The 26680-nt window shown below is 35.9% G+C and overlaps 1 protein-coding gene across 2 annotated transcripts in view; it reads left to right on the forward strand.

Annotated features, from left to right (window-relative positions):
- The first annotated feature begins 3940 nt into the window (after nt 1-3940).
- The window catches only part of GTPBP10 (GTP binding protein 10), a 41196-nt gene continuing 18456 nt past the window's right edge, over nt 3941-26680 (forward strand). For both annotated transcript variants that reach the window (XM_077766833.1, XM_077766832.1), the window contains exons 1-9: nt 3941-4002; nt 7240-7433; nt 11983-12074; nt 13046-13190; nt 18066-18139; nt 19611-19663; nt 21780-21887; nt 22454-22531; nt 25041-25164. In XM_077766833.1, coding sequence (XP_077622959.1) covers nt 3970-4002; nt 7240-7433; nt 11983-12074; nt 13046-13190; nt 18066-18139; nt 19611-19663; nt 21780-21887; nt 22454-22531; nt 25041-25164 — 901 coding nt within the window. In that variant the 5' untranslated portion in view covers nt 3941-3969. The remainder of the gene's footprint in view (nt 4003-7239; nt 7434-11982; nt 12075-13045; nt 13191-18065; nt 18140-19610; nt 19664-21779; nt 21888-22453; nt 22532-25040; nt 25165-26680) is intronic.

The following is a 26680-nucleotide window of genomic DNA, read 5'->3' on the forward strand; positions in this document are numbered from 1 at the left end:
AGAGAGAAAACATTTTGTTAGTAAGTACTAGTAAATCCAATCTAATGATTACTTCTTGCTAATGTATAATATTCAAAACAAAACTGTAGATGTTAAAAAAAAAAAGCCTGTAGATGCTGAAGAGTAGCAGAAAGTTAATTCATAGCAAATTCTGGGGTAAACTTTATTTTTTTTTAATTTTTTAAAAATGTTTATTTCTGAGAGAGAGAGAGAGACAGCGTGAGCAGGGGAGGGTCAGAAAGAGAGGGAGATACAGAATCTGAAGCAGGGTCCAGGCTGTGAGCTAGCTGTCAGCACAGAGCCCGATGCGGGGCTCGAACCCACGAACCGTGAGATCATGACCTGAGACGAGGTCGGACGCTTAACCGACTGAGCCACCCAGGCGCCCCTAAACTTTAGAGTATATTGCCTCCTGAGTATATTAATAGAGCAAAATGAGATGAATAATATAAAAATATGTTTATAGTGCTATAGTATAAAATAGCACTAAATTTTCAACTATGTATTGTATATGAAATTTCCTGCAAATCTGAGTAGTTATTTATATCATAAAAAGAAACAGACTTGAGGTGCCTGCGTGACTCAGTAGGTTAAGAATCCGACTTTGACTCTGGTCATGATCTCATGGATCTAGGAGTTCAAGCCCCATGTCAGTGTCTGTACTGACAGCTCAGAGCCTGCAGCCTGCTTTGTATTCTGTGTCTCCCTCTCTTTCCACCTCTCTCCCTCTCCCTCTCTATCTCTCTCTGTCTCTCTCTCTCAAAAACAAACATTAAATTTTTTTTAATTAATAAAAAAGAAACAGGCCTATTTATTCACATGTTTAACCTCCATCTTTCCCACTTAGTTCCAAGTCCATCCTGTTTTAGGCCCATGGTTGTTATCACAGGAAGCATCTGACTTAAGCAGATCTGGAAGACCTGCCCATCCACCAAAACCTCTTCCATTGACTTGCCATGGCCCCTGAAAATTCCAGCAATAGAGTTATTTCTCCTCAATGAAGTAATTGGAAGCCATTTAGTATGTAATTATTTTTACTAGGAGTAACTTTATGCCAATTTCACCTAGAAACATCTTGACACAATTATTTTGTCAGAATAGCTGGCCAGTCCTTGGAAGTATCCTCAGGAAATAAGCTATATATTTGCTAAGTTTTGATACAAGAGAGAGAGAAAAAAAAGAGGGAACTAAAGAGGCCCATTGGAGGAGAAAAGGCCACATTAAGAGTTCCCTTATGGGTCCTAGAAAATTAGTTTTTGGTATAGAGGAGAAGAGCCTGGCATTTCCAGGAAATTAATGAATACCCAAGGGAGTATAAAATTGATGACAGACTCTATCTTTGCAGTCTCACATATGGACCCTATAGCTTAGTTATGTTGACTTCTCTTGGACAGAACCAAAAGCATGATAGAAAAAAGGTAGGAATCTAATTAATAGAAGGTGAGAGGACAAAAGATCAATTTAGATAAACTATAAAGCAAATAATCAAGTTTGTTCTCATTTTAGTCTGCTGACAAAACTAAACAGTACAAAATTTTTAAATGTTAGATTTGTTAATTATATATTTGTTCATTTTATCCCCAAGGTAATAGCTACACTAAAATATTTATCAGTTTAATGTAATGTGGTGCCCAGGATTATGTTCTGGAACAGAAAAAAGTTGTGGTTGAAAAAGTAATGAGATCAAATCAAGTCTATGGTATTATACCAACATAAATTCCATAGTTTTGACAAATGCTTAACATTAGGGCAAGCTGAGCGAATGGTATATGGAAATGGGCTATTTTATAACTTTTATAAATTTGAACTTATTTCAAAATGAAATGCTTATTAAAAATTTTTTATTAGAATAACTCTAGTTTATATTAAACATTTTTTTTGAAATCAAATTGTGAGTTATGCCAGTGACTCCTTTGGGAGTATCATGTCTATTATGCCAAATTCTCTAATGCTACTAAGTTTAATGTTTTGCCTATACTTTTATCTCCTGAGCAACCATGGGTAAGGTGTTTTGTCTTCTCAATGGCGGAGGTAGTAATTTTTTTGTCCAATAACGATTTTTGCATCAGGTCTGGATGATGCCTTGGGTCATTTCACCTCATGTTCATTTTATCTGCACATTTTAAAGGCAACGGTTTCTTTCTTTCTTTCTTTCTTTTAAAGCTTGGTCATTTCTTTCTCTTTTTTTTTAACGTTTTTTATTTATTTCTGAGAAAGAGAGAGACAGCGTGAGCAGGGGAGAGTCAGAGAGAGATGGAGATAAAGAATCTGAAACAGGCTCCAGGCTCTGAGCTAGCTGTCAGTACAGAGCCTGACGCGGGACTCGAACCCACGAACCGTGAGATCATGACCTGAGCGAAGTCAGATGCCTAACCGACTGAGCCACCCAGGCGCCCCTAAAGGCAACAGTTTCTAGTTTCATGTTTCTTTTACTATCTGATAACCGGAGGTGTAATAAATATCTCAGATTCTGACCACATTTTGTTCAAGCAAAATATGCTTTCTCCTCTGTTTATAGTACATAACATTCCTCTGTATTTTAGGATATTTTAGTATCATTTTCTCATTTATTTTGATTTGCTTTTTTGATTTTCCTGTGTATATGTTATGTGAAAGAAAATCATTTTGGCTTGTGTCCATTCAAAAGAAAAAAATTAGAAAATAAATAAATAGATTGGGCTTCACACTGTTCTAACAGAAGAAAAAGACCCAGTAAAGATAGTAATCTAAATGGCAGCAAAAATTATCAAGATTAAACTAAGTTCCTACCTACTAACAACCTAATGTTCCGATTAATTAATCACAAGTGAAACGACAACCCCAACTTTATTGACTGGTGGGGAAGAGTGAGCTTCAGTAGCAGCAGAGAGGGCTTTTTTTCTTATTTTTCATATTTTGTATTTCCAAATAATCACTTTCTTTTTTTAAATTTTTTAAAATGTTTTTTATTTATTTCTAGCAGAGAGAGAGAGAGAGAGAGAGAGNAATAATCACTTTAATAAATGAGGGGTAGAAGTATGAAAAGGATTCCAGAAATGAACAGCCTGAGTGGTTAAGAAAGATTACTGTGCGATTAGCAGCTTGGTGCAGGGCTGTCTAACTTGGCTGTAGATTTTTTGTTTTGTTTTGTTTTGTTTTGTTTTTAATTACAGGAGGCCATGGGGAGAGGTGAGGGAAGCAGCTGGGATCTGGCCATTCTCTGCTGGTCCCGCCCAGGCAGAGGGAAAGTACCCTAATTCTCCCAAAGGCACGCTTCAGACGTTCAGTGGAGGAAGACCCTTGTCTACACACCTACAAGAAGCTACTGTCTCACAAACGGTTGAAGACAATTTCCCTTCCCCACTACACACAGTGAAATTGTTACAGACCTCAGGTCCTGACATTTGTGTCCCAGGTTTGAAATGCATGGTCTCTGGGCTTTTACTAGAGATTACTTAGCTCGTCAATGAATGAACAGCCTTTCAGGCTCTTTCGCAGCTGAATTTCTGTCTTTTACGCGTTTGGTTTTATTGTCTGTTGGTGTTTCTTTTTGTGTGTATGTTTTGTTTTTTCCACTCCGCTTCACCGACTGAAGGCTGTGTGGTACCTTTGGTTTCCTCAATTAGCGTAAAAATTGCTTCAATGCCGTCCAGTCTCCAGTGCCATCCCATATAAAGTGCTCAATCCCGAGGTATCCACTCTGCATTCGACTGACCCTTCTCACAGCGGGCCCTCGACGTTGTCTCAGTTTTTCGCAGGTTTACGCCTAAACGTAAGTCACTTTCCTCCACCTACCACTGAGGCACACCGCTCAGCGCCTGCGCCAGCGATCCTGCCAGTCGGTGGGAGTCCGTCATACGGCGCATGCGCGGTCCCCGCCGGAGTGTGCAGAGGAAATATCGCGTTGGCGGCCAATGGTGACGTAAAAATTCTGCGCGGTGCCTCAATGTGTACACTTTCCGAGGGAGTCAGCCCTGGAGCGTTGCAGTTATGGTGCGGTGCAGTTGCGTGTGGTTCAGAAAGGTCCGTGACTGGTACCTCTCCGCCTGAATCTCGACAACTTGGTGCCTGTAGCCCCACCTGAAGGCTTTGGTTCCCCTCTCTTCCCTCCCTCCCCCATTTTCTTTCCGGAGGCCTTTTTTCTGCGTGTTCTATTATGGTTCTCTTAGTCCTTCCGAGTCAGGCTTGGCTTGTGAGGAATGGGACAATGTATCTACCTGGAACGCTTAGAACGGTTGTTTAGGGGCCCAGGTTTTGAGGTTCTTCAGGGGAATTGTGTCTACGTGGAATGGGTTACTGAGGAAACCTAGCTTTTAGATATGCAATGTAGTTTACGTAGTGTGTAGGGTTGACTTTTTCTTTTGGCTCAGTGTCTTTTTTCTTTTAGGTAGTAATATCTGTAGCCTGTTCTTATGTATGTTTTCTTCGAGTGGACGGTATTTAAGAGCTTTCTAAAGACTTAATCAGAAAACGAAAATAATGTAATTGGCTTCCTACTTGCAAGAAATTTAGTTCACTTTGTATGCAGTGCTGGTTTTAGAATCATTACTGTAAAGATTTACAGTTGTTTCAAATAAAAAAAACCTCTGTAAGAGGTTATTATTTACTAATAATGTATTTGGAAACTTAACCGGCGTTATTAAAAACAAGTCAGCTTCTCCGAAGTTTGCTTTCTAAACCTCTGAGTCTGATGAATCTAGATGAGTAAAAAATGTGGCACGCATTGAACGGAACTTTAAAAACAGGAACTTCCGTTTTATTGGAGGTAGAGGCCTGAGTAATATTTCTGAATTAAATTATACTTTAACCTTCTATTTCCCAGAATATAGGTAGTGAAAAGAAAAGAGACTTGTGAAAGGTAGTACTTGGGCATATGAGGTAACTAATGTTTCAACTAAAAAGAGACGACTACTATTTTTTTTTTTTTTTTTTTTTTTTGGTGTGTACTATNGGTAAGTCATAAAGAGCTGCTTGTGTGGGGGTACTACCGTGAGCAGCCACTTCCCCTCCACGTTGCTTGCAAGGGGAATCTCTTCACTTATATGTGATGCGTTTCTGATGTAGCCTGGAAGAATCAATTCTTCACCCTCAGAGAAAAATACTTTATTCCTCAGGTTCATCTTTTCCACATTCTTTCTTTTAAAAAAATTTTTTTTAAATGTTTTATTTATTTGAGAGAGAGAGAGCGAGCGAGCAGGGGAGGGTCAGAGAAAGACGGAGATACAGAATCCAAAGGAGGCTCTGGGCCCTGAGCTCGCTGTCAGCACAGAGCCCGACGCGGGGCTCCAACCGCGAGATCATGACCTGAGCCGAAGTCGGAATCTCAACCTCTCAACCAACTGAGACACTCAGGCACCCCTTCATATTCTTTCTACCTTGTTCCCTTACAATATGAATATAGTCATATTTCATGACTATATTTCCATATTTAAAGCCTAATATATGAATCTTTGTTGTGCGCCTATCCACTGCAATCTGAGATCTAGACTGCATCAGAATCACCAAAGGAACTTTTGCTAAATATACTGGTTAAACCTATCTATTCTCATCCCCTCCTCCAGAGTATAGCAGAATGGTCAGTGGACTATGTAGTTTGGAAAAAGCTCCCAGATGTTTTTGATACTTAACCTATGCTAAGTGACTAAAGGTCATGAATTTAAGCGATTACTCTGTAAGGAATTTTGATAGTCTGAGAGGTTAATATATAGGATCTTTACCTACAAAAAGTTTAGTGAGGGAAACAAACGCTAAATGCAGTACAAGTTTTCAAAAGGTATAATAAGAGATAAGATGACTAAAGGCCATGAATTTAAGAAATTATAAGGAATTTTGATAGTCTGAGAGGTTAATACATAGGATCTTTACCTACAAAAAGTTTAGTGAGGGAAACAAGTAAACAATAAATGCAGTATAAGTTTTCAAAATGTGTAATAAGATTAAGATCTAATTGATGAGAAATCCCAGCATAGTCAGTGGTAAGTGTTAAGAAAGACACCAGAGGGGTGCCTGGGAGGCTCAGTCGTTTGAGTGGCCAACTTCGGCTCAGGTCATGATCTCACGGTTCCGGTTCATGGTTCGAGCCCCACATGGGGCTCTGTGCTGACTGCCAGCTCAGAGCCTGGAGGCTGTTTCAGATTCTGTATCTCCTTCTCTCTCTGACCCTCCCCTGCTCATGCTGTCTCTCTCCCTCTCTCACAAATGAATAAAACATTGAAAAAAAATTTTTAAAAAAGAAAGACATCAGAAAATATAACATGTAGGTGGAAAAGAACAAATGACTTTGGAGGAAAAACATGAACAGAGTGCCACAGAGATAGGACAGTAGATCATGTACAGGGCAAAGTGAGGAAGGAGAGATAGGACAGGTTGAAGGAACGAAAATGAAACTGGAAAGGTAGGTTAAGAGCTTTGACTACTGAGAAATGTAGACTGTTTCATAAACAGCAAAAAAAAAAAAGAGTGGTTTTTGAGTAGGGAGAAACATAATTAGAAATCAGATCCATTTTCAGAAAAGCTCAGGCAGCAAGACAAAGAGTGAGGTGAAAAAGGAATGTCTAGACACAGCAAGAACATTTTAGGAGCTAATGTAATGGTCAAGATACTAAGTTGTACTAGAAAGGAGAAATAGAGCTTTGGGGAAAGAGGCTGGTATAGTGAGAGATTCCCCTATGTAGTCTCAATGACTAGATAAACTGTGGTTCCATTATTTGGAAGAACCCTGGGGGAACAGAATTTACCTGAGGAAAGGTTTGGTTTTTTTCATATTATGGTTGTATCTGAGGTGACTATTATTTTTTCAACTAATATCTAAGAAAAAGTTGATTATTTAAGGGGTTTCAAATGTAAATTAAATAACAGATTTTGCTCTTAGTTGCTTTAGACTGTTAAGTTTACCTCCTCCTGGAATATCCAACAGACTAAACATAGAGAATATCTCACCTAGGTGATAGTTAGCTGGTACAGTCTGAGGTCACCCAGAGGAGAAAGTCTAGATTGAAAAGTTGAGCAATGTCAGCAACTTTGAGACAAAAAGTGAACAATAATTGATCATTGGAAAAAGAGGTATTAAAGGAGTTAATCAGAAGGGAAAGGGAGGTCAGACCAGAGATGAACTAAGAAAAGATTATGATCTTGGCATTCAGAATGCAGTATTGATTTTTTTAGGTGCTTTAGTGGCAACAAAGGACTTGCAAGGAGTTCTAAGTTGGTAAGCATGTTTGGTATCTAAGTGATCTCTCTCTCTTTCTCTCCTCTCTTAAGTATGGAAACTTCATTGATAACCTAAGACTCTTCACGAGGGGAGGAAGTGGTGGAATGGGTTACCCTCGTTTAGGTGGAGAAGGTGGAAAAGGTGGCGATGTCTGGGTTGTAGCCCATAAGAAAATGACTTTAAAACAACTTAAAGACAAATATCCTCAGAAACGGTTTGTGGCTGGAGAAGGAGGAAATAGTCGGTAAGTATTGCCTGAATGACTTTGATTTTAGAAAAATAATCCCACCCAGGAGGAAAAAAAGTTAGAAGATAAAAAGTGAATTGGTAATTTGAAGTAAATTATATCTTATATTTGTACCTGAGCAAACATACACAATAATTATCTCAACTCTAGTAAAGATAAAAGGTAGATAACTATGCAATGTTTTGGAACTTGTAAACATTTTAATTCTCACAATGTCTGTTTATATTCCTTTGCACTTTTCTGTAGAAACAGAAAATGATCTGAAGTCCCACTATTTTCTTCTAAAATTAAATTATTGTTGACAATCTTTAGGAAAACTTTTTCAAATCTCAACTGTGCTACTCCACCCCACCATCACCAGTGGTTCTGCCAGGGTCTTAAGATTTAGAACCTGTTTCACTGATTAGTCCCTTGTGTATTTTCTTTCGTCTTTTGTCTTGTTTTGGTCTTCTCTCTGTAACATCAAAACCTTCCCTTTATTTTTTTGCAAATTTTTGTTATTTTTTTATGGAACATATGTTGCTTTCAAAATATGGAAAAAAACTTTTTCTTTTATTGTAAAGAAATTAAAGGAAAATCTTACTCAGTTACCTATATTTTGGAAGTGGTGCTTGAACCAGGTCTTGGAAAGGGAATAGAAAGTTGCCAACAATCAAAGCAGGAAAAGGTGTGTTGGCAAGTGTACAACATTTATAAAGGCAGTGGTAGGAGGGAACAAGCTGGTGAAATAATGAATATTTCCAGCATAACTGTGGTACAAATGGGGCAGCTTGTTTTAAAATAAAGACATTGTAGTCCAGATCATGAAGGGCCTGATATACTGTGTTACAGTTTGAATATTATCTTCGAATGATGGGGAGCCATTGAGAGATCTTAAATATGCAGGCGACAATATATTAGTGTTGAGGAAAATCACTCTAGGGATAATTTGTTAAAGAATGGATTGGAGGTATTGATTGAGGTCAATTTACAGAATATTGCAATATTTCATAAGTGATGAAGTTCTCAAGGTCTGACCTGTACCTATCTTTCTAGTTTCATTCTCCTCTACATTCTGTGTTTTCTGCATTCCAGCCACATTGGCTTTCTTTTAGTACTTATACTGGTATTTGTCTTCTATCACAGGGTCTTTGTTTGTGTTATCTCTCCTCTAATACTTTTTCTTCACCTTCATGTGGTTGCCTCCTATGAATCCCTTAGATTTAAGCTCACGTCTTTCCTGATTTCCGTGATTAAGTCAGAATTCCCATACCTACTCACGTGTGTAAGTTCTAATTCATAAGACTTGTCACAGTTGTAATTTTCCATTTTCCTTTTTTAAAATTTTTTTATGTTTATTTTTGAGAGGGAGAGAGAAAGATAGAACACAAGGTGGGGAGGGCCAGAGAGAGAGGGAGACACAGTATCCAAAGCAGGCTCCAGGTTCCAAGCCGTCAGCACAGAGCCCAGCGCAGGGCTGGAATTCACAAATTGTGAGATCATGACCTGAGCTGAAGTCAGACACTCAACTGCTGAGCTACCCAGGTCCCCCTTAATTTTCCATATTTCACATAATGGATTACTGTCTGCTCTCATTAGCCTACTGTTGAGGTCCATTAGGGCAGGGAACAGTTGAGATCATCATTTCTTCCCAGATGTGTAGTACAGTGATTTGTACATAGTAGATATTCAGTTAAGATTAGTCAAATGATGAATTGGATTGACAGAAATGGATGGATTAGAGCCCTGTTAAAAAAGTGAAATAAGTTAGACTTCGTGATTGATGGGAGTATTGTAGGAGAATAATAAATCAAGGATAACTTTCTGGTTTTGACTCGAGGAGTAGGTAGACGGTAGTATCATTGTTTGAGAAGGATTATGGTAGGAAGTGTCACCTGAGATGTAGAGGAAGAGGGTTTGAAGGGTTTGTAGAGATACAAGTGAGCACTTGAAATATAGGTCTGTGATTCAGGAATATGGTCAGGTCTAGAGATAAATTTGTTAATCATAATAAGCATGGACCAGGGTTAGTGCATTACAAAAGAGAAGAGGACTGAGGATCAAATTCTGTTATTCACCAACATTTAAGGGAAAGAAACAGAAATGTGATCTAAAATATAGAGTCAGGAGAGACTTAGTGTCATAGAAGTCAAGGAGGAGGTGACAGTCTTGTTTATCCTGTAGAGTTCAGGTAAATTAAGTCATGAAGTTGAATAAACTTACTGAATGCCAGAATTTGAATGAATTATTTTGTAGCTTTATGAATTATGTCTTCATGTGTCTAAATCTGGGTCCCACAAGAAGCAGGTCGGATCAGATGAGGATTAGATGAACAAGAGATTTATTGGGAGAACACCTAAACACTTGTAAAGGCAAATTGGGGAGGGACTTGAGGGGAAGTTGGGAAAGCTGTCTGACCACTTTGCAAGTCTAATCCTTATGAAGGAGAGTAGGAAGGGCAATATTTTAGTCCACTGTGTAGTTCTAAGAAAGTTTAGCAAAGCTGATGGTGATTCCATAGTCAAAAGTTTCCCATCAAAGGAATCTGTTTCCTACAAAGAGGTTGACTTAGTAACCCTGCTGTACCCAGTCATTGGCTGGAAGCAGAGTGTGGGAAGCATTATCTCTTTAGATTTCAGAGCACAGCAGCTAGTCATAGGTCAGTTATGTTCCCTGCAGTCAAGTCTAAGAGATGCATTTTTATGGCCCACTATATTATGCAGTGTTCAGTGTTTTTGTAATCAATTGTTCAATGTTGTTTTTGTCAATTTAGAAATCTACAAGCAATTTGCAAGTTACCTTATATGACATTTTGTTTCTGGTTATAGAACCAAAGGATGAGACTCTTGAATACAAGAGAAGTTAAGGTCTGGGAGAAGACAAAAGCCCAGAACATAGGTTTCATCTCTGTTTTTATTGAGTTCACAAGATATTAGTCACATAGTGAACATGAGGAAAACAAGATTTTACACATGTGGTGAACATGAAGAAAACAAATCAGATAATAATCATTCACGTGTGTGTAAGCAAAATTGGGGGGGGAGCAAGTGGAGTTTGTGATCAAGGTGTATTGGTGCCAGATGGAAAGTAATTTCCTGCCGGTGATATAACAAGTTATTTGTGAGTCCATTACAATATCTCTTGGGATTCTCTCTCCTCTGCTCTCTGCCCCTCCTCAGCTTCTGCTCATTTGCATGTGCTTTTGCTCTCTCTTTCAAAATAAAAACATGAAAAAAAATAAAGCTTTTAATAGTGTCTGGTGCATATTATTGGCAGAAAAAGTGGTAGATGATTATATAATAGCCTTAGTATAGTTATTATCATTATGTAATTGTATAGTCTAATCTCTGTATATTTTCTTTCATTTTATCTCTATATAATGGTAATTCAAGCTCATTGTAAAAATATCAGATAAAGTAAAAAGATGTGAAAAAAAGTCAATCACCTATAATTCTTCCATCCGTAGATAACTACTATTAATCTTTTTTTGACTTTTCTAGAACTTTTATGTATGTTTCTGCAAATTGACTTGTGGCAAGTATATTATATGGATGTGTATAAAAATTGGGGGTACAAAATTGAAAGCACAATATTTTCCAACCTTTTCTTTTCACTTAACATTTTTTTTACACACCAGACAATTGTTCAAAATAGTTGCATACTAGTGTACTATTGAAAATAAGATAATATTTTTGTCATTCATTTATTGATGTAATTATAGATATTTTTACTGTTAGAGTCACAATGTAATATATATCCTTGTGTATATAGTATTTTACATGATTGTTCGTTGTTTTTTTTTTTTAGGATAAATTTCTAGAAGTAAAATTACTAGTTAAAAGTTTATACCAATTAATTCTTTTTTTTTAATGTTTTTTTTTTTTATTTATGTCTGGGAGAGAGAGAGAGAGACAGCATGAGCAGGGGAGGGTCAGAGAGAGAGGGATATACAGACTCTGAAACAGGCTCCAGGCTCTGAGCTGGCAGTCAGCACAGAGCCCGACGCGGGGCTCGAACCCACGAACCGCGAGATCATGACCTAAGTGAAAGTCGGACGCTTAACCGACTAAGCCACCCAGGCGCCCCTATACCTATTAATTCTTTCATGAACAATATGAGACTAGTCAGATGAGCCTCCTATAATAAATGAGCCTCCTATAATACTCTTTATTTGAGGTCAGTGTTAAAAACTTTCTTATTCAATGGATAAGAAATTTTTATTTTTATTTCTAGCTTATTTGTGTTGTAGCAATGATCTCTTCATTCTAAGTATACAGTATTTTAGTTCACTGTGGGCTAAAATGACTTTTGGTGATTAGGTTGATAATTTGAATCATTATGTATTATTATTATTATTTGTTTTTATTTTATTATTTTTATGTGATAGTCTAAAATGCAAATAAACCATTAGGGATAATTTTCTTCACAGATACTTGGCCACTTATCATCTGCATTAACCAAAACTTGATTGCTAGTCTTTGTAAATCACATTTGCTTGGACATAGACCATTTGATATAGCGGGTTTTCTGTGTTTTGATTTAGCTTTATTTATTTTTTTTTTTGTAGAGTTAGTGCACTGAAAGGCTCCAGAGGAAAAGACTGTGAAATTCCTGTACCTGTGGGTATTTCAGTAACTGATGAAAATGGTAAAATTATAGGTAAGTGTATTGTGGATTCTAAGGTTGAGAAAAATGCACATTTTCTAAAATTGTTTGGGAGCTGTGAGGAATAGCTCCTCTTGAATTTCAGAAAATTTTTAAGCTTGCTTATGTATATATGTATGTATGTATAGCACATTAGCAAGAGAGAAGGAGTGGGGGAGAGAGAATCCCACACAGGCTGTATACTCAGCATTGAGTGGGGCTCAGTATCACAACTATGTGATCATGACTTGAGCCAAAATCTAGAGTCAGTCAGTTGAGTGTCCAACTTTGACTAAGGTCATGATCTTCCAGTTTATGAGTTCAAGCCCCACATTGGGCTCACCAGTGTCAGCCCCGAGCCTGCTTCGGATCCTCTATCCCCCTCACTCTTGTCTTCCCCTATTAGCGCTCTAAAAAATAAATAAACATTAAAAAAAAGAAAACGATTTCAACTGCTAGTTTATAAAAGATTTTTAAACCTATATATAAACATTATTCAAAATTAACTGCTAAATTTAAGCTTATTGTAATGATTTTTTTTTTTTAATGTTTATTTATTTCTAGGAGACAGAGAGAGAGACAGCGTGAGCAGGGGAGGGTCAGAGAGAGAGGGAGTCACAGACTGAAACAGGCTCCAGGCTCTGAGCTGGCAGTCAGCGCAGAGCCCGACGCAGGGCTCAGACCCACAAACCGTGAGATCATGACCTAAGCGAAAGTCGGACGCTTAACCAACTAAGCCACCCAGGCACCCCAAATTTAAGCTTATTGTAAATAGAGTATTTACTCAGTTTTAAAATATATAACTAGTCTCAACTGCTTACAAAATGTTTTTTGGGATCAGACTTTTATGAATCTTAATCCTATGGTTTAGCCCTTTAGATTTATAAACTGGAATTTTATACAAAAAATTTAAGCAAAAAATGTCATTAGTAAATAGCTCCACTTAGTAATCTTTGCTCTAAGTTATCTTTCTCTTTGTTTTTAAGGAGAACTCAATAAAGAGAAAGACAGAATTTTGGTAGCTGAAGGAGGTCTTGGTGGTAAACTACTTACAAATTTCTTACCATTGAAAGGCCAGAAACGAGTCATTCACCTTGATCTAAAACTTATAGCTGATATAAGCCTAGTAGGGTAAGTATCATTTATATATATATTGTAATTTGAGAGAGATAGTTCCTAAGTAGGAATTAAATATAAGTGGTAATTTTGGACCAGTGTTCTTTATGGAATTTGTGCTTTGTTTGTATACTTGAGAATGCTGATAAGTATAGTCATTTTTTATATTGCAAACATAGAGTTTCATAGTTAATATTTATTTGTAAAAAGAAAGGAAGATCATAGCAATTGAGTTGGCTAGTGGGGATGTTAGAGGATGAATCAACAAAGAAAAAAATCAAATGCCATAATATAAGAAAGTAAAAAATGTTACCAGATATTAAGGAATAAAATTAAAAATCCAAACCACATTTTAAGAAATGTATAGGAGGAAATAAAAAGAAGTGAATAAAATGATTGAGATATTCTTACAAATCTTAATAGAGGTATTGATATTTTGTTAATCAGGTGGCTAAATGCCAATCCAGACCATTGTAACCATCAGACTTAGATACTATTGAGCAATCAAATTGTATCTTGCTATGACCATTTCCCTATCCTTCATGTTCTAGTTAGGATCTGTCCATTCTCAACTGCCGACCCCACAATGTTGTCCTCTTTCACCAGCTTCCATTCTTTCATCAACCAGTGTATTTAGCTGTGGGGTTTGCAATGCTAACATCTGACTGGAGGCGGATAGATAGCAAGATAGAAAGGAGCAAAAGAAAAGGAAAATTTTAGCTTTGCATTTCTCCTCTCCCTTTCTCCCTGGCCGCACTTCAGCATTACACAGTAGTCAGATGGAATACCTAAGAAAAAGGTAGGGAAGACTGCCTTACTGAGGGCTCTACTTCAAACTGCCAGTTGCATTTCTCACCTTATATAGCTTCTTTCCAAGCTCTTTTTATTTTCCACTCCAGCCATTTCACTGCTTCTTTACCAGACTCAGCAGTCTGAATCCCTTACCTCTTGCCATGCCTGTCTAGCTCTAGGTAACAACAATGGCTTAGAGTTCATAAAGGCCCCATTCCTGCTCACATTGTAGCAGGGAGAGATGTGATCCTGGTGTTCAGACTTGCTAATTGGATTTAGTCTTTTCCATAAACCAAGTTATGAGCCACAGGTTCTGTAATACTGTATATATTTCACAATGTTGTGGGTTTAATAGGGTTTTGTGGACTGAGAATCTAGCCATCCATAGTCTCATTTGATATAAAAATGCGTTTCAGGTTTCACAGAGACACCTCTACAGACTAAGAAGAGCCTCGCAAGGCTGAGTAATAAAGGTGGGATGAGGATGGGAGACTCAAGTGAGAGTGTGTTTGGGTCAGAATCTCCTATTCTCTGGAAGCCACCTAGATGGTGTCGGATAAATTATAGAACATCTCTAAGCTTTTGTTTTCTCGTTTTTAATAGTGGATGTAGATGTTGGTAAACTATTGCTGGTGAGTAAGATAACACATTTGCAGCATAACACATGCCTTGGATTTATGAATGCTCAATGAACAACTGGTAGTTGCTCTCGTTATCATCATTATATTGCCAACTTATTGGCACCTACAGTACCTACAGTGAAATACCAAGCTTTTCAGAAGTGGATTTGATATTACAGCCAATAATTAAAACATCAAGTTACTTTTTCTTTTTTAAATTTTTTTTATTTTTTGTTTTGGGGGGGGGGGGAAGGAGAGGACAGAGAGAGAGAGAGAGGGAGACACAGAATCTGAAGCAGACTTCCAAGGTGTCATCAGGTTCTGAGGTGTCAGCACAGAGCCCCACATGGGGCTCAAACTCATGAACTATGAGATCATGACCTGAACTGAAGTTGGATGCTTAACTGACTATGCCACCCAGACACCCTTCTTTTTTTTTTTTTTTTTTCTTTTTAAGAGCATCAAGTTTCTTAAGTACAATACTTAACATATGTATTTTAGTACTTTTTTTTTTAATATTTTTATTTATTTCTAGGAGAGAGAGAGAGAGAGCGTGAGCAGGGGAGGGTCTGAGAGAGAGGGAGATACAGACTCCGAAATAGGCTCCAGGCTCCGAACTGGCAGTCAGCACAGAGCCCGACGCGGGGCTCGAACCCACAAACCGCGAGATCATGACCTAAGCGAAAGTCGGACGCTTAACCGACTAAGCCACCCAGGCGCCCCATGTATTTTAGTACTTTTAAATTATGCACCTATTATTAAAAAGTTACTACTGTAAATACCAGCGTAAACAGATACCTGTTTGCTAGTTTCAGGAATGAACTGAACCTTAGAAGAAAGGTGTCATATAACTAACATACTTGTATGGCTCTTGTCAAATCTGATCTTTGTACAGGTTGCATTTCAGCCTCTAAAATTTTTATTAAGTACTTTTCAGGAAAGATCTCAGGTGTCTGTTCTTCAATCATTAGCATCCTTTTTCTTCTTCTATGTTGATCTCTTCGGAAACAGTTGCTGGCATTTTTCTGTATTTAATCTATTACGAAAATACGAAGATAATGGAAAGAAACAGCAAGTTCAATTAGTGATCATCATGGCTAAAAATGATTTAAGTTTGCTTTTCAAAAAGTTAAAAGAGGAGCACCTGGCTGGCTCATTCACAAGAACATGCAGCTCTTGATCTTAGGGTTGTGCATTCGAGCCCCACGTTGGGTGTAGAGATTACTTTAAATAAAGAAATAAATAAACTTTAAAAAAAAAGTTACAAGAGCCTGAGTGAGTATGATAGATTACTGTATTTCCACAGGAAAATGAGTATTAAAAAAATCTCACATGATTTTATTCTAAATTATTATAGGAAGATATATTTAATGATCTATTTTAGTTAGATTTATTTTTAATGTTAAAAGAGCTCTACTAAGAGGTAGAATAATTATAAAATTCTTATGGAATAATTTTTATAGATTTTTTGTAGAACTTCAACTTAATATTTCCAAAGTATTAAACCATTATTCCAAGTGAAAGTTTGGCAGGTTTTGAAAGAAGAGCTTTTTCCAATTTCACTGAAACCTAAAGGCAGGGATCACATTCGTCTCATTGATTGCTTTATTTTGGATGTCTAGTATATTGTCTGATACAAGTCAATGCTTAATAAATATTCTTTGGATAAATATAATGAAAATATCTGAATAAAAGTGAGGAAATCATCTCTTCAGTAATGCCTGTTTATAGTACTTTTTCCTTATATGGTGGGCATTTCTTAAGGTAAATTTAGCAATAAAATCAAGTCTTTAAAACAAACATCTATTTATCTTTTTTTTTTTTTTTAAGTTTATCCATTTACTTAGAGAGAGTGCACATGAGTCAGGGAGGAGCAGAGAGTGAGGGAGACAGAATCCCAAGCAGGCTCCCTGCTGTTAGCACAGAGCCCATTGTGGCTGGATCTTACCAACCATGAGATCCTGACCTGATCAAGATCAAGAGTCAGACTGTTAACTGACTGAGCACCCAGGTACCCCTACAATAAGCAGCTATTTTAATTCAGTATATTCTCATCAAGAAATGTATATCAAGAAAGAGGTTAAAGATGTGTGTAAAAGTTCAAGGAAAATAACTGTAGTAGTTAAAGTTTTAAGAAAAAGTTAGATAATGAAAAAATAAGTGCTGAAAGAAAATTTGCCAAAAAAATAGTTGTCTATTGATTCTAGCACTTGCAGATGACTGTTACTGTTGATATGTCTTTCTAGCTGTATATATGCGGTTTTTTGCATGATATTTGTAATAATAAAAAATTGGAGATAACCTAAATGCCTAACAATAAGACATTAGTTAAGTAAATTATAGTGTGCCCTTGAAAGGTGTTCAGCATGTATTATTCAGTTTAAAAAGCAGGCCAACCAAGTATGAAAGTAGTCTTTCAGGGAAAAAAAAAAATCAGAACTAACCCTGATCAAGGCTTTATATCAAACTAACAAGTTTTAGAAAATCTGGGGCATACGGAGCATGCTAAAAGACATCATGGGGGTGCCAGCAAAAAATTTAAAAAAATAAAAAAATCCAGACTATGGGAAAGAAATGCTGCTATAGGTCAAATGACCCAGTTTCCTTAAAAATAAAATTGCAGAGAGGAAACAAGATAGAGGGAGGGCCTTTACCAAAAGACATTTAAGGGATATATCAACCACTTGTAATGTACAGACCTTGTGTGGGTCCCAGTTCAAATAAACCAACTTTAAAAAAGTTTTGGGAATGTGTTGTTTTTTTTTGAAGCTAGGTGATGGCTAAATGGGATTTATTACTTCTTTCCACTTTTGTATGGGTTTAGAAATGTCCATATAAAATGTTTTAAGGAAAATCTACAAAGCAATATAAGCAATATTTTGCCATTATTTGGCTAGAATTCGTGGATTATAGGTATTTTTATTAGTTTCTTTTTGTTTTCTGTGATTTGCAGGCTTTTTTTTTTAAAGCTCTGAGAGCTTTTTTTTTTTTAATTTTTTAAAATGTTTTTTATTTATTTCTAGGAGAGAGAGAGAGAGAGACAGCGTGAGCAGGGGAGGGCTAGAGAGAGAGGGAGTCACAGACTCTGAAACAGGCTCCAGGCTCTGAGCTGGCAGTCAGCACAGAGCCCTACGCGGGGCTCGAACCCACGAACCGCGAGATCGTGACCTAAGCGAAAGTCGGATGCTTAACCGACTAAGCCACCCAGGCGCCCCGCAGGCTTTTTAAAGATAACTGAATTATTTACTCTCCAAGATACTAAAACATCTCTAGTGTTCAGCATGAATTTGTCTTTACTTTTTTCATATGTATATTTTGTTCCTCAGGTTTTTCAGGATTATTTTTCATTTATATTCTACTTTTATTCCCAGAAATACCCAAAAAAATCTACCTCTTGAAATGTTAGAAATTTAGAGATAAGCAAGTATTAATAATACTAGTATTTGTTTTAATACCTTATTTTATTTTTCCATTTCAGATTCCCAAATGCAGGAAAATCGTCTTTGCTAAGTCAGGTTTCTCATGCAAAACCTGCCATTGCTGATTATGCATGTAAGTATAATTTGTTGTGTATTTTAACATGTGCACATAAATTATTAAAGACCCACCTTTTTTGAGTATTAAAATGACAACTCTGATGTTCCTTTAGTTTGAAAACTCTTGGCCAATAGAACACATGCATTTCCCATTAATCCTTGAAACTTCTGTAGCCCTCAGCAAAGTTCCTAGTACTTGTTAGACACTTGCTTTGTTACATTTGTTTCTCTGTTGCACAATCATTAATTTAATTATGATTTTATGAGCATCTACCCTTTATTAAGCACTGTTCTTTCATTCATTTAGCAAATATTTATTTCTGTGAACTATAGTAGGTACTGGAGTTACAAAGGTTGGTAAGCAGCAACAGATACTGTTCTGACTCTTATTGAGCTTACAGACTAGTAGGGGAAGGCACATATATCACACATGACTGAGGGAATATAATATGATTCTATGAAAGAGTGTAGGTGGCTGCTTTAAACTTCTTTGGGAAAGTGCGATGCTAGGGCTGAGGTGTAAAGAATACATGAGTTAGTCAGTGACAGGCAGTGAATGTGAAAGGTGTTTTAGCTAGAGGAAATAGCATGTACAGAAAAGCTCTGTGATAGCAGAGAGGTTTGTGTATTTAGAGAACATGTAGTAAGGGAAAGAGGGAGTCAAGATAAGGCTGGAGATGTAGATAGAGACCATATCACATAGACTGGTTAGGCTGTATTTGATCTTTATATCTATAGGCTTTTAATCATAGGATAAAATAATTAGATTTTAGTCTCTAAAATTAAATAAATTTTTCATTTTTAATCTCATTTTCAAAAAGATCTCTCTGTATATAATATAGAGAATGAATTGGTATGGGTCATAAATGGGTCTGGGAAAAATAGGCTACTGCTGTAGCTAGATAAAATCTAATGGAGGTTTAGACTAAATAATGAATGAATGTGATAGAATCTCTGCCATCATTAAATAAAAAGATACAGAAACGTACATTAACCTGGAAAATAAAGTCAAGCCATTCTAAAATTAGACTCTGAGGAAGTAGAGTTAATTTTGGACTAATTGCTATAAATTACATTACCAGTATTGATTGTCATGATACAGGGACTCTTGAGAAGGAAAGAGGAGGAAAAGCTCAGAAGGAGGCTAGTTTCAGAACTGATGAGACTTGAAGATAACTGAATGAGAAAAGGACTAGATAAGTTTCAACCACAGATCCAGTGATAGAAACCTAAATTCTGCTCTACCCACCAACACCTTTACCACAATCCTTAAAGTACAATAAAAGAACTTTGAAGCCTACTAATTATATTAGATCTATGCCTCTGCACATTATAATTATATTTTCCATGCCAACAAATGAGAATAGTATCTGAATTAAGATTTATGAATCATTTTTGTTCACAAAAAATATTGTTTATACATGAAACTAAGACAATTTTGAGAGTACCAGCCTTTATTCTAGCCTCAATTTATTGTTTTCTTTTAGTTACAACATTAAAGCCTGAACTTGGAAAAATTATGTATAACGATTTCAGACAGGTGAGTATTTTTAAAGTAAGACAATTGATTAGAAGGGAAAGTACTTGCTTTTGGTACTTGGACTTTGTAGTATTTGATTGTTTCTGTGGTGTTAAGGGGGAAAAAAGTAGCAGGGTTTTTGTTTTTGGAAATGAAACCATGATCAAATCAATTCTATTGAGTGCAATCATAGTAAAATATTGTATAAGAGTATAACTTTTTCTCCTTCCGAAGACTAGGTCCAGTTTACCATTACAACATCCTATCTTCTTTATCTCTTTGATCTCTGTTCTCATTGCAAGTCCATATTTTATTGCCATATTTGATCATTGATTTTTCTTTCCTAAAAACATTTTCTAAAGTTCATGGAATTGATTTCATTCCAACTTTTTAAAAAAATTGTTTTAATTGAACAGGATTCTGGTCTAGCTATTAAAAATTATTTTTCCTTAATAAGGAAGAACTATAGATAGTTTGAATAATTAGAGTAAAAATAAATAAGAAATGAAAATAAGATTTTTAAAATATATAATGTATGATCAACAATTGTTCTCCTTGGTATTTACCAAAATGAATTGAAAACTTACATACACACAAAAGCTTGCACATGGATGTTTATAGCAGTATTGTTCATAAGTGCCAAAACCTGTAAGTAGCCATGATGTCCTTCAGCAAGTGGATGGATAAATAAATTGTGGTAATGAATATTATTTAACATTATAAAGAATTGAACTATCAAGCCATGAAAAGACATGGAAGAACTTTAAATGGATATTACTAACTGAAAGAAACCAATCTGAAAAGACTGCATGCAGTATGATTCTAACTATGTGGCATTCTGGTAAAAGGCAAAACTATGGATGTAGCAAAAATATCATTGGTTACCAAGAATTAATGGGAAAGAAAGAATGAATAGAAGAGCACAAACGATTTGTGGGCAGTGACACTATTGCATGTGATACTATGCTGGTGGGTACATATTTATATATTTGTCAGAGCCCGTACAATGTACAACACCAAGAGTGAACCCTAATGTAAAGTATGGACTTAAGGTGATGATATATCAGTGTAGTTTCATATAATCCATTGACATAATTAAAATGCATAAAAGATTTATATTCATTTTTCATAGTGATATGACAGTAAAAAATAAAAAGCATCCAAAAATTATAGAGAATATTACATAATAAGTAAAGTTATAAATATAGGATAATAGGAATATGGTGGACAATATTTAGAGGAAAAGAGTACATTGTAAATTTTAAGGGAACCTTAATTCTCAGTAGCAAAATTCTCAGTGGAGAGCCTCCAAACAAAATTTCAGTTCATGAAAAAAAAATTTAGCATGTAAGACCTCTGTTGTATTTTGTCTAGGTAGCTGCACAATTTCCTTTAAAATTCTGAAATCCTATCCACATGGGTAGTGTGTGTAAAGCAGTGCTTCTCATCCCTTACAACACATGAGAATTAACTTGGTGGCTTCAGGAGAACAATAATAAGCCTGGTCCCCAGAGATTTGAAGCCAGATTCCTTAGGGGTAGGGCCTGTGTATCTCTACTTTGTAAAAGATCCCTGGGTGTTTATAATGTGCAATGAGGTCTGAAAACCACAAATGTAGATTAATGGTTAACACTTCAAAAAGGAGTTATAGGAACATTCTATCCTTTACTTATCAAGAATTTTCAATAGTCCTCCCGGTAGAACATGAACAGAAAAGGAACAGTGGTGCCAAATAATCAATTCCACATGGAATTTAAAACTTGTAATGACAGAGCTATACTAAGTAAATGCTGAATCAATATCCTTCTGTACTTTTAAAAATTCAGAAAGTTGAAATTCTGTGACAGGTTCATATTAAACACTGTAATTAATAGAATTGTAAAAAGGATTTAAGTTATTAATAAATGTTAAACTAATTCCTAGAATTCTTAGATTGTTAGATTAATGAGTAAAAATGGGACTCTAATTTCTGATAAGAATGTATTTTGATTCTTAGTACATTTATTTTGTTATAAAGGTATCTTGGCTTTATAAATATGAGGTGGTAATCACAAATTAGGAACTATTTATATTTGAAACATGAAAATCTGAGGATGTAATTGTTTTCTTTTTTACAAACCATTTAACTTTGTATTAGGTATCAGTAGCTGATCTTCCTGGCTTAATAGAAGGAGCACATATGAACAAAGGAATGGGCCACAAATTCCTCAAGCATATAGAAAGAACTAGACAACTACTTTTTGTAGTAAGTCATATGCATACCAATGTAATATTGAAATGAATGTGACAGTCAGTGAGTTTCATTTTCCTAGAAATTGTTTATGATAATAAGTTTTAAAGATGAGGTAGTATCATATGTTACTCCACTAAGTGTTTAAATAGGGGTCATATACAGTAAATACCCCTTTGTATTATAGGGGTGGATATGGCATTACTATATCAGATATAAGTTTGGCCATACTTGTCAAGGTTTAGTTCCTTAAGATGTTTAATTCCTTAAGATTGTCAACATTCTGCTATGTTATATAGTATCTCTTTCCTACTTCATTGATGATGCTAAAAATATATATTAGATTGCCTGTATAAGTACATACAAATTGCCTTATCTATACTAGTTTCTTATTTCTTATGATTGTAATTTTATCAGAATAATTGTAGCTATCTTAACACCACAGTTTCTCTTATTTTGAATTACTAAGTATAGAGTGAGAAATTGTTTTTAACTTGAGAGAGGAAAACATTTCAAAATATAGAAATTTATAACTTTTTGTGTTGTTTTTATGTTACTCTCTCTGTCCATCTTTTTTTTAGGTCGATATTTCTGGATTTCAGCTCTCTTCCCGAACTCAATACAGAACTGCCTTTGAAACCATAATACTACTTACAAAAGTAGGTTTTCTGTTTTACTGTGTTCTGCATTTGGCCTAATATATAGGCATATAGGACTGTATTAAGTAACAGATAATTCAAATATATATGCTACCTCTACTTTTTGAGGTCAAAGAATTATCTAAATTTGCTTTCTCCACTTCTTTTGTATTAACCCACTCTTCAGACTGTTGAAACGAATAAAATCTTCCTTGATTCCAAATCCCTGTTATGTACTTCTCAGACTTTATCTTGCTTGAACTTTTATTCCTACTTTTTAGATTATTTCTTGGCCTATTTTTTGTTTTTTCCTGTTCATTGTTTAAGTAGCATTTGTTTACAGTTAATATACTGTACATATATTATAGAGTTATNTGTGTATATATATTATATACAGTTAATATACTGTAATATACAGATGACTGCCAAATCTGTTCTGATCCTTAGAGTTTTTGGTTCTGCTTTAGACCAGCAGCCTAATGGATATCTTCGATTGGATGTCCCATTAGGTTCTCAAACTTAATATGTATAAAACAGAACTTTTTTTTTTAATCTCTTCATCCTCCCCAAGAACTTTACTGGGCATGTAAACCAGAAACCTGGGTGTTGGTCCTGGATTCTATCTTTCTCACCACCTGTATTAAGCCCTGTCAGTTCTAGATCCTAAATCTCTCTGAAATTCATCTCCTTCTCTTCATCCACACTGTTATAATCAACCCTTCCTCACTAGAATGGTTTAGATTTCCTATGTGGTCTCCTTGTTTCCAGTCTCACTTCTCTCCAGTCCATTTTTTTTTAATTGAAATTTAGTTGATGCACAAAGTTATATTATTTTTAGGTGTACAACACAGTGGTTCAACAACTCTATATGTTATGCTGTGCTCACCATAAATGTAGCCTCCATCTGTCACCATACAATGGCTATCACAGTACCATTCTCTAGTCCATTTTTTATTTGGCAGCTCGAGTGATCTTTGTAAAAGAACCAAGCTGATGTTTGTTCCTTGTTTAAAATGCTTCAATGGTCCCCCACTGCTGTTAGGTTAAAGTCCCACCCTGAACCTGATTTTTGAGGTCTGTCAAGGGTTGGCTCCTACCAAGCAGTTCATCTCTGCCCTTCCTGCCTTACTTTCTATTATCAGCCATACGATTTCTCTCTAACATAGCATGATGTCTCTTACCTCCAGGACTTTTTATATCTTATATCCTTGTCACTTTTTGTCTGTTATGAATAATGCTTCTGTGAACATTTGAATACAGATTATTGTATGGACATGTTTTCATTTCTCTTGGGTATATACCTAGGAGTAGAGTTGCTAGATAAAATGGGAAATCAGTGTTTAACACTGAGAAACTTTTACAGAGTAGCTGCACCATCGTACTATTTTATAATCCCACTAGCTCTGTATGTGAGGCATTCCAGTTTTTCCATGTGAATGCCAACATTTGTTATTGTCTGTCTTTTTTGTTTTAGTTATCTTAGTGGGTGTGAAGTGGTATTTCATTATGGCTTTGATCTGCATTTCTCTAATGACTAATGATGCTGAACATCTTTTCATATGCTAATTATCCATTTGTATGTCTTTGGAGAAATGTCTATTCAGATTCTTTGCCCAATCTTTAATTGAGTTATTTGCCTTTTTATTGTTGAGTTGTAAGAATTCTTTATATTTTGGCTATGAGTCCCTTCAGTTACATGATTTGATTTTCTCCCATTCCGTCAGTTTTCTCCATGTTCTTTTTTAAGTTTTTATTTATTTAGCGAGAGCATGCAAGAGTGAGCACAAGCAGGGGAGGGGCAGGGAAAGAAAGAGACAGAGAGAATTCCCAGCAGGCTCCGTGTTGTCAGCACAGAGCCTGATGCCAGGCTTGACCTCATGAACTGTGAAATCATGACCTGAGCCGAAACCAAGAGTCAGACGTTTAACTGTCTGAGCCACCCAGGCATCTCAACCCACTAGTCTGTCAGTTGTCTTCATTTTCTTTATGATATTTTTTGATGCATAGAATTTTATATTTAATGAAGTTCTGTTTTTCTATTTTTTCTTTTGGTTGTGCATTGGTGTCATAGCTAAGACACCATTGCCTAATCCATGGTTATGAAGATTTACTCCTAAGCACACTTACTTTTTCCAAAATTAATACAAGTTTAACATTAAATTGTCATTATTTACTTCTGAATTTTATCAGTGTGCTTAATAGATATCTAAATATCTGTATTTGGTCCTTGGCACTAAATTACAACTGTAATTTTGAATTAAAATATTTGAATTAAATTCAATTTGAATTAAAATATATTAAATTCATTTTATTTATTTGAATAAAAATATATTAACACATCACCTAACCAGTAAGCATTTTATGAATTTTGTCACTTAGTTTTGTGGTTGTTGGGGTTGATTGCATTTCAAGAATGTGAGTGGGCTGTAGATTGATTACAGGCCTACAAAGTAAAGTAAGATATTACCAAATAGATGATCTATACAGATATTTTAATATAATTATCTGATTTTTCTTTTTTTATTTAAAGGAGTTGGAGTTGTACAAAGAGGAACTTCAGACAAAACCTGCACTCTTGGCAGTTAATAAAATGGACTTGCCAGGTGCCCAAGATAAATTCCACGTACTGATGCATCAACTCCAGAATCCTAAAGGTAGAAACATTTGTTCATTTAATGCCAATTGAATGGTTACCTATTGTGTGGAGTGACTGCTAAATGGTATAATCAATGAAAAGAAAACTGAGGGTTTCTACTCTTAAAAAAGTATGTCTGAAGAAAGAATGTATACCATATGAAACTTTAACACTGTAACATAATACTTAATCAAGTTTCAGAATTGTAATATGGACAGTAAGTTAGAAGAAACGGAATAAAAGGTCAGGTTTCATTAAGAAATAAAACTTAAACTGAGCCCTTAAAGAATTAATGGGATTTAGTGGCATCTGGGTGGATTAGTCTGTTAAGTGTCCGACTTCAGCTTAGATTGTGATGTCTCGGTTCGTGTGTTCGAGCCCCATGTCAGGCTCTGTGCTGACAGCTCAGAGCCTGGAACCTTCTTTGTATTCTGTGTCTCTCTCTCTCTACCCCTCCTCTGCTTGCACTCTGTCTATATTGGGAGGGAAGAAAAAGAATTAATGGGTTTGGATCAGAAAAGGAAAAAGTCAGCATCTACCTGTAAATTTTTTTACTTTAACGTACTTCACAAGTTCTAGAACTTGATTCCCCTAATACACCATAAACTTAAAACCAGAGCAGATAGTTCTAAAGAGGTATATATCTTTGCAATGCTAGGTCTCTGAAGGGTACTAATCTTCTAAAAAGAATTGAATACCTATGTATGTGTTACATAGAGTAGTAGATGCTGTTACTTCCAAAGGATTTATTTGTTTGAAATTTGTTCCTAAATGGACCACTTTGTGTAAAGGAACTTAAAGAGACTCTCTACAGTTTTGAATATTGACCTGTGCAGAATTCCTATCCTACAGTGATTATGCTTTCACTTTTCTGAATCTAGTAGAGGACCGCTTCACAAATGAGGAAAATTAGGGTGGACAGAAGGTGGCTAATATGTTTGTAAATGGTACTAACTTCTCTGTTTTTATTCTTGGGATAAAAATTGGGGAAAATAAATTCTAGTGTACTAGGACTAGCAGACAGCACCAGAAAATCCTTTCTCTCCTCTCAAAAATCTTTCCAGTGTGTTATTTATGTTTTGGAGCTATCCTTAAGTTAATAAATTACTCTGCCGGATATAAATACCCCTGGAACTACTCAATAGTCTTTATTCCTTAATGTCACTTGCTTTAGAAGTCATTAGATCTGTTTGCTGATTAGTCTTGCAGAAAAGGGAATTTTCAGAGGAGGTATAAGGAGGGAGGGTAACTCGAGTTTGTTCCTATTTTGGACTGTCATAAAACAAAACATAGTCTCCTCAGTGATAATACCTGAGTTAGCATCTTTAGACTTCTTTGGGGGCATATGATTCTCAGATACCAAGCTCCGTGTTGACTTGTCCAGTCTCTCCCAGTCTAGCCTTTCTGATTTATATCCATGTTAACCCATCCCATCAGAGTGCTATTTCCCCTTCCATTGTCTTAGAGGCAGGGAAGAGGAAAAAGTAATATAATAGCTGTCAGTCCCTTTGGGGTGATAGACCGGACTCATCTGA

This window comes from Crocuta crocuta, unplaced genomic scaffold (assembly GCF_008692635.1).
Source record: "Crocuta crocuta isolate KB4526 unplaced genomic scaffold, BGI_CrCroc_1.0 scaffold165, whole genome shotgun sequence".
Lineage (NCBI taxonomy): Eukaryota > Metazoa > Chordata > Mammalia > Carnivora > Hyaenidae > Crocuta > Crocuta crocuta.